This window comes from Microtus ochrogaster, chromosome 10, assembly GCF_000317375.1.
Source record: "Microtus ochrogaster isolate Prairie Vole_2 chromosome 10, MicOch1.0, whole genome shotgun sequence".
In the NCBI taxonomy this organism is placed as follows: domain Eukaryota; kingdom Metazoa; phylum Chordata; class Mammalia; order Rodentia; family Cricetidae; genus Microtus; species Microtus ochrogaster.
Genome location: NC_022016.1, coordinates 25,490,572 through 25,503,970, shown reverse-complemented (window position 1 = coordinate 25,503,970; position 13,399 = coordinate 25,490,572). Strand labels below are relative to the sequence as shown.

At 42.4% G+C, this 13,399-nt stretch overlaps 1 protein-coding gene across 3 annotated transcripts in view; it reads left to right on the top strand.

Moving 5' to 3' along the window:
• Mllt3 (MLLT3, super elongation complex subunit) overlaps window positions 1-13,399 on the top strand; it is a 272,382-nt gene that overhangs the window by 250,205 nt on the left and 8,778 nt on the right. For 2 of the 3 annotated variants that reach the window (XM_005352707.3, XM_005352709.3), the window contains 3 exons: window positions 1,126-1,225; window positions 6,939-7,010; window positions 8,293-8,364. In XM_005352707.3, coding sequence (XP_005352764.1) covers window positions 1,126-1,225; window positions 6,939-7,010; window positions 8,293-8,364 — 244 coding nt within the window. The remainder of the gene's footprint in view (window positions 1-1,125; window positions 1,226-6,938; window positions 7,011-8,292; window positions 8,365-13,399) is intronic. The other variant, XM_026782100.1, reaches the window with a different exon arrangement.

Here is a 13,399-nt window from a genome sequence, read left to right as displayed (position 1 = left end):
AGGAGATCTGGTTAGCTGACTGTTACCTGCCCGCTTTCTATCCCATCCAGAGTCAGTGTGGGTTAGAGCACACACAGTCCTTGTTTGTGAGTTCCTGACGTGGATGAACACTATCAGGGACTCATCTTTGTTTCCCCACCTGACGTGTACCGACAGTGTGATGTCTCCATCTAACATTTGATCTTTAGAGCACTTGTGCAGTCTCAACTGTTTAATCAGTTTAAATACTCAGCCTTCCACTTCAGTCAAGAAGCATTTGAAGGCAGCGCTTCAACAGAACACTTCATTAATGTAATTTAGTTAAGAAAAACAAGTTGCATCAGTTTTTGCTAAAAGGCTGTCCCAGTGTATCCTTTTCGTCTCCTGCCTTGTATCGCGTGTGTCTGAATGTAGAATAGAGCGAGGAAGATGTGATTGCCTATTCAGAGTGAAAGAGAAACTGTCCTGATTCCTACAGCGTTTGCTATCTCTGAGAAGAATATTCTATCAGGTTACTATATAACCAGAGAGGAAGCGGATACTGAAGCGCCCTCCGGATGAGGGCATACATTCGAATGAGCAGAAGAAAGCATCATCTCCTCTCTAGCTAGGAAAACGTTCTGTTTTATTCTGAGTAGAAAAAATAGAGAGTGGTGTTTTTGTTCTCTAGAGTGGAGATATTTTCTTAAACAGTGATGTTTGAAGCAGCTTGTGTCCCGAGTGTGTTTATAGCACATTATCATATCCATGTTTCATAGTGGAGACATCACTGAACTGTGACACAGCAGAAATGTGAATAGCCTCTCTCTCGGATGCTAGGCTTCCCACAGTAGCTCAGATGGCGACTGAGCCCCAGCCTTGTGTCACGTTACTGGGCTTTGAATCCTTGAGCTTCCATTTTGCAACTGTAACTAGATCTTGGGGGGACACTTATTTCTACATCCTGGTTTATTCAGTCCCAAAGACTGGGCTCATTGAAAGCACACCAGCGGTGGCTTCCCCTGACGCGTCCAGATACAGGCAGTACCGACATATGCCCGCAGTTGTGTGTTACAAGCAACCTTTCAGTGGTGATGCTGGCATTCCTTGCTTTTCATACTCAACTCTCTGTGGTAGGGTGTGTGACTGTTCAGTGTTTCTTCTCAGGGTCAGCTTGAGTGACGGCAGTGACAGCGAGAGCAGCTCCGCCTCTTCACCTCTCCATCATGAACCCCCGCCGCCATTATTGAAAACTAACAACAACCAGGTAAACTGTGGACTTTGTACTCAGCGAGATTCTATAGAACTGTAAACACAGTCATTTTTAATGCTGCATATAATTGCTTTACCTCTTAATTTTAAACAAAGTTCCTCTTTATTTCAAACAAATGGGAATCCTCAACCTTAGTATTAAGCACACTTAGTATTAAAAACACTTCTGTATTCCTAAGATGAGTGTGCTCCATTGCGTGGATGAATTAATAGATGCAGGACAGAAGGGGGCACAAAATGTTGCGCATATTCTCAGCTTCTCTGTGTTTTATCCCTTAGCATAAAGAAGTAACGTAATTAGGAAGAACTTGACTTACGGGACTAGCCTTGTTTGACGGGCTGGGGAATACACTTTCAAGTGCCCCACTTTCTTCATTAAATAATGTTAGTGCCCTGGAGCTTCCTAGAAGGACAACGGTGTATATAAAGGCAGTGCATAGCATCTACTTGGCACTCAGTTTATATAAATGTTTATTGTAACTGCTTTGACCTCAGTTTCTCATTCAAGAGAGAACTGTTACTTGGGGGGGGGGTGCAAAGAATAATTAACAAAACAGTGATTATTATCATGCTACAAGTTGAGCTAAAAGAAAGCTTATTGATAGTCAACTGAGAATATAGCTATTCAGATAAAGTCTAAACAGTTCTGAAAGCTGTGGTGAAGAGCTTATATTAAATAAATGACTGAGATTGGGATATTTTCATAACTTACTAAAATAAACTGTTTTTGAGCATCATGAATATTATAAAAGTCCCACTATGCATTGAGTTGTTGCTCATTACAGTACGTTATTTTTATCTTTTTTGTGTAGGCAGATTGCCTATGACCTCTGCAATAATTGCTTAATTCAAGTTGCCGTATGAATATTAACGCGAAAATTAAAGGGTTGCGTTTTCTAAAAGTATGCCATTTCATAAGCGTTCTGCTATTTAAAATATCTTGCCCCTGAATTAGTGATATTTGTTTGAGTTGGAAAATGTGGTATTACCGCTGTGAGGATATTCTTGTGTTTTGTATACAGAAGCAATGCTCACTTCAATTCTAAAATTCATCATTTGTAAAGTTTGTCTGCACCCTGAATTCTTCATTGTTGGGTAGGAACAGCACCTGCACTGTTACAGCTCAGCTGTAGTTTCTGTCCTCCTTGGGAGTGGAGTCCAGCTTCCTCATTCCTAGCCTGGCTTTGCTGTGTTAGCTTTCCCCATCTTAGCAACCAGCCATGCTGTTTGTCTAGCCTTCTTGCTTCCTAACATATCTGCCTTATGCCACAGACCAAGAGTTCCAGGGGAAGCATCAGGACCATGAAGCATGAGGAGAACTAGCTGACTAGTAACTTAGAACAGAACAGAAAACATAAACAGTATTTTATAAACATGTGCTTTTAGGAAAAGCTGACAGACAGATAGAATGAGGACCTTGACCTCTTTTATGCCTGCTGTAACCTGCTATAGGCCCTTTGCCACACTGTATCAGAATTAGGATTCTTGGAGTAGGATTTAGATGGGCTTGCCTTTATGTTCTCTCCAGCTGTCTTCAGCATCTCTCCCAGGCACTGATCAGATGGCTGGCGGTGTAAGCATGGCCCCGTCAAGCTCCTATCCTGAGTGGACAGTATAGAACTGACTTTGGTTCTTGAGCAAAGTATAGATTCTTTGTGAAAATCTGGTCTAGCAAACAAAACCCAAAACAAATAATGCCATCTGTCTGGGAAGGTAAAATATGCTTTATCTGATTGAAGAGTAAACCACTGTTTTCTTGGAATGTTCATTTAATACCTATAGCTTCTCACATGTGTGTAATGATCTCATCACTAATACTCAATTGTGTATGTCTCTCTCAGTGCACCCATGTGCCTAAGAACACAGTCTGTATGCCTCCAATGTTAGCTAGTCTGGACTGGTACATTATGTACAACTGAAGTACTGAGCTCCTCATACCTGTGTCTTGAAACTTAGAACAAGAAAGGGCTTTTGTAAATCAGTAGTGATTTCTTAACCCCATTTACCTGCTGTGGGTCATGTGTGGTAGGATCCCTTTAAATCAGTGTTCAAGGACATTAAAAAATATCAGTAGTATTTCTGTTATGCAGTGAGACAGTGAAACTTTCTTAAAACTTCAAAAGTCCCTTAAATTTCATCCTGGAATGCTTTTGGTATTATTGATGTGTACGGGAGATGCACTGGAGAACTCGTGCGTACAAGCATGGGTTGAGACAGGGGTATCTGAAATTTCCCATCAAATTAAAAGGGTGGTGAAAACAGGAAAGGCCTGATTTAAAAATCCCTGAGTTTTCCTCTCCATACCCATCAACTAGTGTTTAGTTGGCTTTATATTGCTGTGACAAAACACCCAAGACAAACAATTTTAAGCTAAAAAGGTATATTTTGGCTCAGTGTTTCAGAGGTTTTAGCCCATGGTCCCCTGGCTCCATTGTTCTGACCCTGTGATGAGGTAGGGCATCATGGTGGGATTCATTTGATGAGCAAACCTCCCATAAACAGGAAGCAATGTGATAGGAAGAGAAAGGGCATAGAAGTAAGATATGACCTCCAGAGACTCACTGTCTTCAACCAGATTCATTTTCTAAAGTTCTACCAACTTACAAGCCTACCAGTAGATCCAGCCGCTGATTAAGACAGAACCCTTATGTTCTCAGATCCCCACTTATGAAGATTCTATAGCAGGAACCAAGTCTTTACGACAAGGGCCCTTTCAGAACACTCCAGTTCCAAGCCAAAAATTTGCCCTCTTTCCACACTTGATAATAATCTTGCAGCTTTGGGTATCAGATACAGCAGAAGTGTCTGCTGCCCCATCTCAGATCTCCCTGAGTCTAAGGCAAGGATAAAGTGCTAATTGAGTAGTTAATTTTCTGTCTACTGAAGAAAAGACATAGAGCCACATGTCACCAAAGCGAAAAAGTTAATAGAAGTGTCATTAGAAGTTGTTAGTGGCTAACAGAAAATCTGCCATATAGTCCATCTGCTGCATGATTGACTTGATATTTCTTACAACGGGGTCAGAAAAAATATAATCTTAAATTTGATTCCCAAGCCACTTCCTCAGATTAAGGATGAAGTCCTGAACTAGGACACACACCTTCGATCCCAGCACTTGGGAGGCACAGGCAGGCTGATCTCTGTGAGTTCAAGGCCAGCCTGGTCTATAAAGAGCTAGTTCCAGAACAGACTCCAAAGCTATAGAGAAACCCTGTCTCGAAAAACCAAATTAAAAAAAAAAAAAAGGAAAGAAAAAAGGATGAAGAAGTCCTACTAATCTTGCATGCTCAGCTTTAGAGATTACATGTCTCTTGGTGGTTGGTGGTTTAATATCGTTTTTTGGGTGACTGCCCCTCAGTTTATTGGCAAATAATAAAATGTGTTATGATCGTTTAGCCAAAGATGACTTTTTTTTTTTCCACCACGGGCACACCGTGTAGAAAGTGCAAACAAACAACCCACATCTGTATAGCCCAGTGTAGTACCGGGAGGGGAGATACGAGGATTCAAGGGAGGCACTGATCCATTGGATCCAGCTAATACTGAGAATAGCATAAATTGCCTGCCCGCCTGCCAGGCATGAGTGAAATTCAGAAGCGAGTATCCAGCTAAACTGGTTTGAAATAAGCCTGTGGAAGACAAGGTGTTGTACTTTTATATTCTGGAGTCAGTCTCTGAAGATAAGAAACCATCATAAATAAAACAGTTGTCTTCGGCATGGCACAGTTCTCTCAGAACGCAGTTTTGACAAAGCTGTTTATTTTGGAGCAGGGAGAGATCAAAGAAGGAAGATTAACTGAGCCCTCTCTGGGCATCCACTCAGTAACTTGAGGAGGGTCACTGACACCCGGGGCTTTTGTTCCTGCTACCAGGGCCCCAGAAGAAAGGAACTAGAGTTTCAGTGTGTTTTGTCCTTGGGTACTGTCGCCCTGTCGGAATGTGCGGGGTTGGACTTCAGCACCTAGATGTTCTGCCTATCTTCTGCTTTGAAGGGAGGCTGTAGGACTGTCTAAACCTAGCTTGTAAAGTTCCTTTGAAAATATAGCATTCTCAGACCCTTGGAGAGCGAGGAGTGGGGGATGGGGCTGTGGGAGGGGCAGATGTGATGGGAACAAATTCAGTTTCTCTGAAGGCAAAAAGCTGGGAGGCCTTCTCCTTCCTGCCTCAGATTGCAGATTGTCTCTGTGTGGCCCAGCCCAGTGCTGAGTTGGCCAGGAGTGCCATCTACTGACCTACTTACTCCAGGTCTGGGCTGGTTTTTCCCTTGAGGTCTCATTTCTAGCAGCAATAAAAAGATGGAAATTCCAAATGCAGTGGAGAATTTTGGGCATGTTAAACATGATTGCCTTGCCTGTGTTATTCGGCAATTCCCTTCCGTTGCCAGAAGGGTAGTATTTTAAGTTAGCTTGGCCAAATCAGTCATTTGCTTATTTTAATGTTAAGAATGAAGGAATAAATGTGAAAGGCAGTTAGAAATGCATTTTGCTTATGCACATTTTCAACTCGAAGAGAAGCATTTTATTTAGGAGTATTCATGCCAGAATACCATGATCTTATTATTGCCAAGTAGAATACTTATTTATTAGTAGTATAAAATTTTATAGCTGAATGGGAATAAAGCATTATCATTTGTCTCTTTCATTCATCTTTGGATGAAACATATTATCTAATATGTTAGATGATAAAGCAGGACATCCAGCCCCATGCTTTTGTCACGAGTCATTATAATATATAGTAGACGGGAAACAAAACTCTAAACTGACTTAGGACAGGAAACGGTGTAGGGAAGAATGGGAGGAGTATGGGACTTTTAAAGACCATCCTCGGCATTTTCCTCTTTGATATTAGTTTCTGATTCTAGGATTGAGGTTTTGATGAGAAAAATGTAAACCCCTCTGCTTGTATGCGCATGCACGTGTGTAAGCACTTGTTATCAATAAATGTGGTCATCCTCAGCCTTTTCAAACTGGAATGGTTTGCAGGGACTTCTCCCAGAACCTTCCATTTTGAAGCACCTGTGTAGCAAATCAGTGGTATTTATTAAATAGTAGTATTCTCTTTGTTAATTACGAGCATAGCTCCCCACCCAAGCTTCTGAACAGTGTGTGGAATCACAGTTGGTCCAGATAAAAGCCAAGGCTCTTGGCATTGTATCACACACAATCACATCATTTCTCGGAACACAACTGTTTCTGTCATCAAAGGACCCCAGACGGTGACTGGCCACCTTCACGCCCAAAGTTGCATCCAGTTAGCGGAGTAAGCGACTAGCGTCTGAAAGGCAGGTGCTCCAGAGGGCAAGGGTTGTTTTATCATTCCTAGCCCACCAAGCACTTATTCTTATGCTGAAGCAGCAGAATAAGCAGGGGGAAAAAAAGTCCTGCCAGCAGGGACAGCAATCTCAAAATAACTCAGCTGCCATGCATGCGTGAGTGCTGTCATGAAAGAAAAGCGCCCTGGGAAGCTTAGATCGGTTTCCTTATCATCAACGTTTTTCCTAAGCTCTGCTTCTCTGACTCAGCATTTCATATACAAGTAATTTATTTTCCGGGGGTGGGGGGGGGCAAGATTAGAAAAGAAGCAAATGTGTAGAGAAATGCTGTTTGGGGAAGCGATGTTACTGTGCATTTTGAGTGCTTTTGTTTCTGCAGATAACTAGCTAGAAGGTGCTTGAAGTGACATTTACTAGTGTTTTCTTTGATTTCTAGATTCTTGAAGTGAAAAGTCCAATCAAACAAAGCAAATCAGATAAGCAAATAAAGAACGGTGAATGTGACAAGGTAGGTTTCCAGTCCACCCCTGGGAGTGTTACGGACAGCCTGGCATGTCTTTGTTTCTTTGTGGTCCCCTTGGTCATTCTCACAGGCTCTCCTCCCAAGACTCCCAAGGGAATACTTCATCCCTGTGCTTTGGAGTTCCTTCTCCCTGTCTTGCTTTTCCCTTCCGTAGTAAGCATGACCATTATGTTTACTGAGGGACTTCAGCCGTATCACATTGGGATATTTGAAGATTGTTGCAGAGGTAGATCAAATCACATGCATAAGTAAAGGAGATACCTGACCCCTGTGCAGTAAGCTTGCTCAGTGTGTGTACGAGTATATAAACTCTGACTTTAAGTCTCGGAGAAATGTCAGTTACCCATTGTGGGCGGGGTTTAGCCTGTCAGTAATCTTCCTGTTTGCCTTTACTGATGTTGGCCTTGGGGCACCCACACAGTCAATTAACAGGACTCCTCATTTGCAGGAGAGTCCAAGTGCCCTTGAAGAAGAGCTGTTTGAACTGTTTGCTTAGTGATTTCTGCATTTTTAGGATATTCTGTTCTTTAGTCATTTATTTTCATCGTTCATGAACTTTTGGAATACCTGGAAACCTTCTTATCCCTCCTGATGGAGATTTTTTTCCCTAACATATGTTGATACTTTCATGTTCAAGCTGAAGTATTTTGTCATTGTCTAAAAATGTTTGAGATTAAAGAATTAAGAATGAAAACAGCCTCTGCTGTCATTCGTCCAAACTGACAACGTGGCATGGGATTTCCAGGATTCCTTGCAGAGGCCTTGTTTTGGGAAACTGAGTCTACTCACTTGAACGTTGTTGAGAGCAAAGAGACTCAAGAATTGCCTTTCTCCATTTAAGGCAGGCTTGATAAAGGTCAAAATCTGGGCAAGAAACGTCGCAGGCAGAAGCCTGTGAGCATGGAATCCATGGAACTTTGTGCAGTGTGGTAGAGTCACCCTAAGCTCTACATGGATTTTTTTTTAAGATTTATTTTATTAGTGTGTGTGTGTGTGTGTGTGTGTGTGTGTGTGTGTGTGCGCGTGTGCGCGCATGCGCTCACACTCAAGTACATGTGCCTGTGGAGGTCAGAAGAGGGTGTTGGGTCACCTGGAGCTGGAGTTACAGGCAACTGTGAACCGCCTGACATGGGTGCTGGGAACTGAACTTGGGTCCTCTGCAAGAGCAGTACATGATCTTAGCTGGCAACCCAGCCCTGCATGTGTGTCCTTACTCACCAACTGCCTTTTAAAGTTTTGTTCTTTGGGGAACACCCTTCTCTTTCAGGCATACCTAGATGAGTTGGTAGAACTCCACAGAAGGTTAATGACACTGAGGGAAAGACACATTCTGCAGCAGGTGAGAAATGCTTTTTTAGCACAACCCTTTCCCCCAGCCTCACGGCCTTGTTCATCCTGGGGTAGTTTGTTAGCACACGGAGGCCTCAGCAACCTCACACCAACAGAATCGGAATTGTGCTTGCACAGATGTTTGGGGAGGACTTGAATATTTGAGGCTAACCAGGATGCCCTTTGGAGCACTCATGAAACTCATACCAGACACAGTGCTCCGTCCTTCCAGCTCGTACCATATGTGGGCTGAGAGAGGGGTCAGGAGACTGCAGAAACTTTGGGGACCAGGCTTCTGGTTTCATGGGAAAACAGTGATAAGAATTTAAGTCAAGTGTTGTAAACATTTGTCATTCAATTTGGTAACCTTTTGCCAGTTCTGTTCTACGGGAAAATAAATATTTTTTTTCATTTCCCTTATCTTGTACAACACACAGTGTATTATCGTTAGCTCAACTCTGGAATGCTCCGAGCATGAGGAAACTTCTTTTAGCACAATGTGATGTTTTGAGAAGATAAGAGGGGTGGGTTTTAGTTTTTGTACAAGTACAGTCCATGCCTTTATTCCATGAACAGTGGCTATTGATAAAATAATTTCCCTTTAACAATTTGGAGGCTTGTGTGTTCCAGATTCCATAATAGATTTATGTGTTACTTCACTTAAATTTTCTTACTACTTTAAAATGACTTGAAATTACTACTTGATCTACCTTAGTCATACATAAACTATTTTTTAAATGTTGATGGTTGCATTTATAGTCTGTGTATATCCCTTCTTTAGTCCATAAGTGCTCTCAAATTTGCCAACTTCTCTTGGTCTAATAAACTTTTAGCCCTTCTAGAATTTGAAATAATAGATGTGGTCTATAGACATGTGGTTCTCAATTTTAGAGAAGTTCTAAGCTTTGCGTGTACTTTTAAGAGCATAGGTAGAGGCGCTGGATTTGAGTGTCTCTAACTAAGCATGGTAGCACTTTCCTGGAAGTCATCATCATATCTTTCTCAGCCATCACCAGGGCACTCAACTCATGTGGGGCCATATTTGCATATCACCTATGTGCAATCCTGTTATTTCCATCATTTTTGGTTACCTCTTATACCTAATACAGTGCAGATGCCATGCACATCATTGTTATCTGTATTGTATGGGGACTAATGACAAGTAAAGGCACGTTTTCCCCCAAGGATTTTCAGTCCATAGCATGTTGTATCTGAGAACAAGGAACCTGGGGATACAAAGGACCAACTGTACTTTCTCCAGCTTTCTTTCCTAGAACAGAAAACTGCTCACTGACTCAATGCTGATGGTAAATCTCGTAGTTGGTCTTCCTGTCAGCTCCCAAACTCTAAGTGACTAAAGAGCAGTTGTCAGAAAAAGCTACCGATGCCCAAACTGGGCCCCAGTTGCAGCTTTCACGGGTGTTGGTGTCTTGGGCATGTTGACTGTTGGACAAGGTCTCACCTGGGAATATCGCTGGCACCCTCTGTCTAATGTTCTTTATCCTGACCTTTGAAAGAACTGTGGGTAAAGGTGGCTTACTTGAGAATTGCATGCAAGTGGATTACTTTAGCATTCTAGAGGAAAAGAGTAATATCTATAAATTTTTAACCTGGCATAAAGACCCTCCAGGGCACACAGCATTTCACCCTGATTGCATTCCCAGGCTAGTTGAAAGCTCTATCTTCGGCCATTTGCCTTGTAATGGAGCCAAGGCTTGGGATTCTGATCCTGTGATGTATGTCCTGTCACAGTTCACTGCTTAATTAATTCATATTGTAAAACATAGCACAGTGGAGGGCTGGTGTTATTCTCCACCTGGAGGGACGCTCATCTGGTGAAATGCATGCCTCAAAGTCTATGTAGCCTCCACTGGGTAGAGCTGAACGTCTGAACCAAAACTTCTGCTAAGGCCAGAATAGCATCCTTGGTTTCTTTCTTTAATGTATCCCTATTCCAAAAACCTATTCTGGCAGTTTTATTTGTCTCACAAAAGCTGGCTAGTAGCATTATTTTACTCTGGGGGAATGGTGTCCTGGCTCCTAATATTTAATTTCATAAAAAGACAGCATTAGATCAGGAAAGACTTTATATTCCTAAGTGTTGACAGGGGTTTCTGTCCCTCCCAGTCACACAGCCATTCAGTCCCAAAGAAACACACAGAGGCCTACATTAATTATAAACTGATTGGCCTATTAGCTCAGGCTTTCTTATTAACTAACTCTTTAAATCTTACATTAACCCATAATTCATGTCTGTGTTAGCCAAGTGGCTTGGTACCTTTATCAGCGAGGCATTCTCATCTTGCTTCTTCTGTATCTGGTGACAACAGCAGACTGAGCCTTTCCTTCCCTGAATTCTCTTGTTCTGGTTGCCCCACCTATACTTCCTGTCTGGATACTGGCCAATTCGCATTTTATTAAACAAATACAAGTAACAAATCTTTACAGGGTATAGGACCATTGTCCCACAGCACCTAAGCCTCCTTTCTATTGGTTAAAAATACAGTAGGCACAAAGCAAGAGAGTTATTATTATTAAATTATTAACCTTTGTTAATAATTAGTTTTTTTGTTAAACTATATATATATATATACATATATATGTGTGTATATATATATATATTCCATATTTATTTTCAAAATGAGGTTGAGCATTTCTGGACTCCTCATCAGTTCAACCTGGGATTGAATACACATGTGTCTACGCGCATGCACACACACACACACATGCGTGAGCACACACACATGTGTATATTTGAATAAAGGGAGAGGGAAGAGGGAATAAAAAGAAAGAAAAAAACCAGTTTTCCTTAAAGGACGGCTTATTAACTTCAGTACCTTCTAGTTTTCTTGTAGAATTATCATCAAGGTTGCAGGGATGAGTATTCTTAGCAACACAGAGAACCTCTCCCAAGAAATATTCCACTAAATATGACTACTTCTCTCTGGGAGATTGCCTGTTCTAAAACCCCTGTAAACTAGAGCCAGGTGTCCTCCCCTGTGAGCTCAGGTGGGACTTGTGTTTTCATGAGGCAGTATGGTTTGTTATGTACAAATGAAAGACCTAAGTTACAGCAGACCAACCCCATTCTAGATAAAGCCAAAGCGAAGATTGTTCATGAGTTTTCACCCAGTGAGTGGTCACTTTGGATGGGAGTAACCTACTGTGGTATTTGGGGAAAAAAATGATCAGACTAAAAATAATGTATCTGCGATTTTTATATTTAAAAAAAATGGATTTGGAGAAGGAACCACCAAAACAGCAAGTAGATCACAGTTAACACAAAACACCTTAGCAGCTGCATGCTACCCCTCCCACCCTCTTCTTCCCCACTCCCAACGTGTACCCTGTCAGCCTGTGCTTGTCTTGTCTGCAGCCTCTCTGACTTCTGTTACTATCATGCGTGGGCATTGGGACCACTTTCTGAGCAGCAGAGTGGCACCACAGTTTAGCCATACCGCATCAGCAGGCAGGGCAAGAGTTTAGTCCTTCAGGGATTAGTGGGGTATTTTCAGGATTTGGGCCTATTTGGTTGTAATAACACATGCTAATGTTGTGTTTCTGATGATCTGGCATCAGGAGTCCCGAAAGGAGTGTGTATCTTTACAGAGCTTTTACTTAATTGAGGACATTAGGACATGCTCTAATAACGCAAAGGATTACAAACTATTCATGCTGGTTTTGTTGGTGAATAGGACCAAACTCTCCCAAATGCATTTGCCTTGGCTACTGCTTTAGGTCTCTGTTTGCATCTGTCTTGATGGATTTTCACCAACCCCACGAAAATGCAGGGGTCTTAGCAGGGTTAAAATGCAGGGTTAGCACCATCAGTTCCTGTATGTACCCTAGCAAGAGGGAGACGTGGCAGCGGCAGAAATGGGAGGCTGGCTTGTGAGCGCTGGAAACCCTTACTATACTGAGTGGGTTTCCTAGCAGTCAGAGGTTTTGTGATTTAAAATTAAGTGACTTTCTTCTATAGACAATTCTTATCAACCACTTTTCAATTTATTGCTAAGTAACATGCGATATTGAAGCATAGAAAGCTGTTTTCCTGGAAGGGTGCGTTCCCTGTCGTTCAAAACAATAGTAACACAAATAGAATCAAGTGCTGGGCTCTGCTGTAGCTGACACTATGGTGTTTAGTCACTCTGACAGCTTGGCCGTGTCTCTTTCCCCACCTCCTGCCTGAAGCTTTGGTTATTAAAAACAAAGCCACTTAGGCTTTTCTGGGTTTTCCTTCCTGCATTTTCCCCAACATGTTCTTAATGATTATTTAGGAATTTCACATCATACCCCCTGATCACACTCAGTTCTCTGTCTTCCCAGGTCCACCCCCACCCCCCCACACACACAAAGGGGAAAAACGAAGTCCAATTTGTGTTACACATATACTCAGTGAAGCAAGGTCAAACTCCCACTGGCCAGACTTAAGGAAAACTGTTTCCTTCCCCACTGGCACCCCACCAGAAGCCTCTGATTGTGGAGAGCTTCACTCCAACATCCCCATCACAATTTTTGAGAGTTCTCTTCAATGCTCTTTGTCTAGTCTGATACTTTTTTTTGGGAGGAGAGTTGGTAGGGGTTGTCACAGAAGCGTTTTGTGTCCCTCTTTCTTGCCTAATTTGTTTTGTGTAGTGAAATGTCGTTGAGGGCCGCAGGGAGATGTACCAAGCCTGGTAGTCTTGTGCTGTTTACTTCTCCCTGTAGGTAATTAAGGACACCTTTCTGTTTATAGGATAGTCTTAGCCGTAGTGCCGTGATCCCTGCAGCAGGTGGTAGTTGTGCCTTATTTGATCCTCTGCCAGCCTGGCATGTGGGGCGGAATGTGTGCTTTAACCCCTCCCCCCATCTTCTGGATGAGGGCACAGTGATATTTACGTGATGGTCAAGTAGTGAACAGTCAGCTCTGCATGCACCAGATCCAGGATCCCTTCTTAGTGAGCAGTCAGCTCTGCATGTACCAGATCTGGGATCCCTTCTTAGTGAGCAGTCAGCTCTGCGTGCACCAGATCCGGGATCCCTTCTTAGTGAGCAGTCAGCTCTGC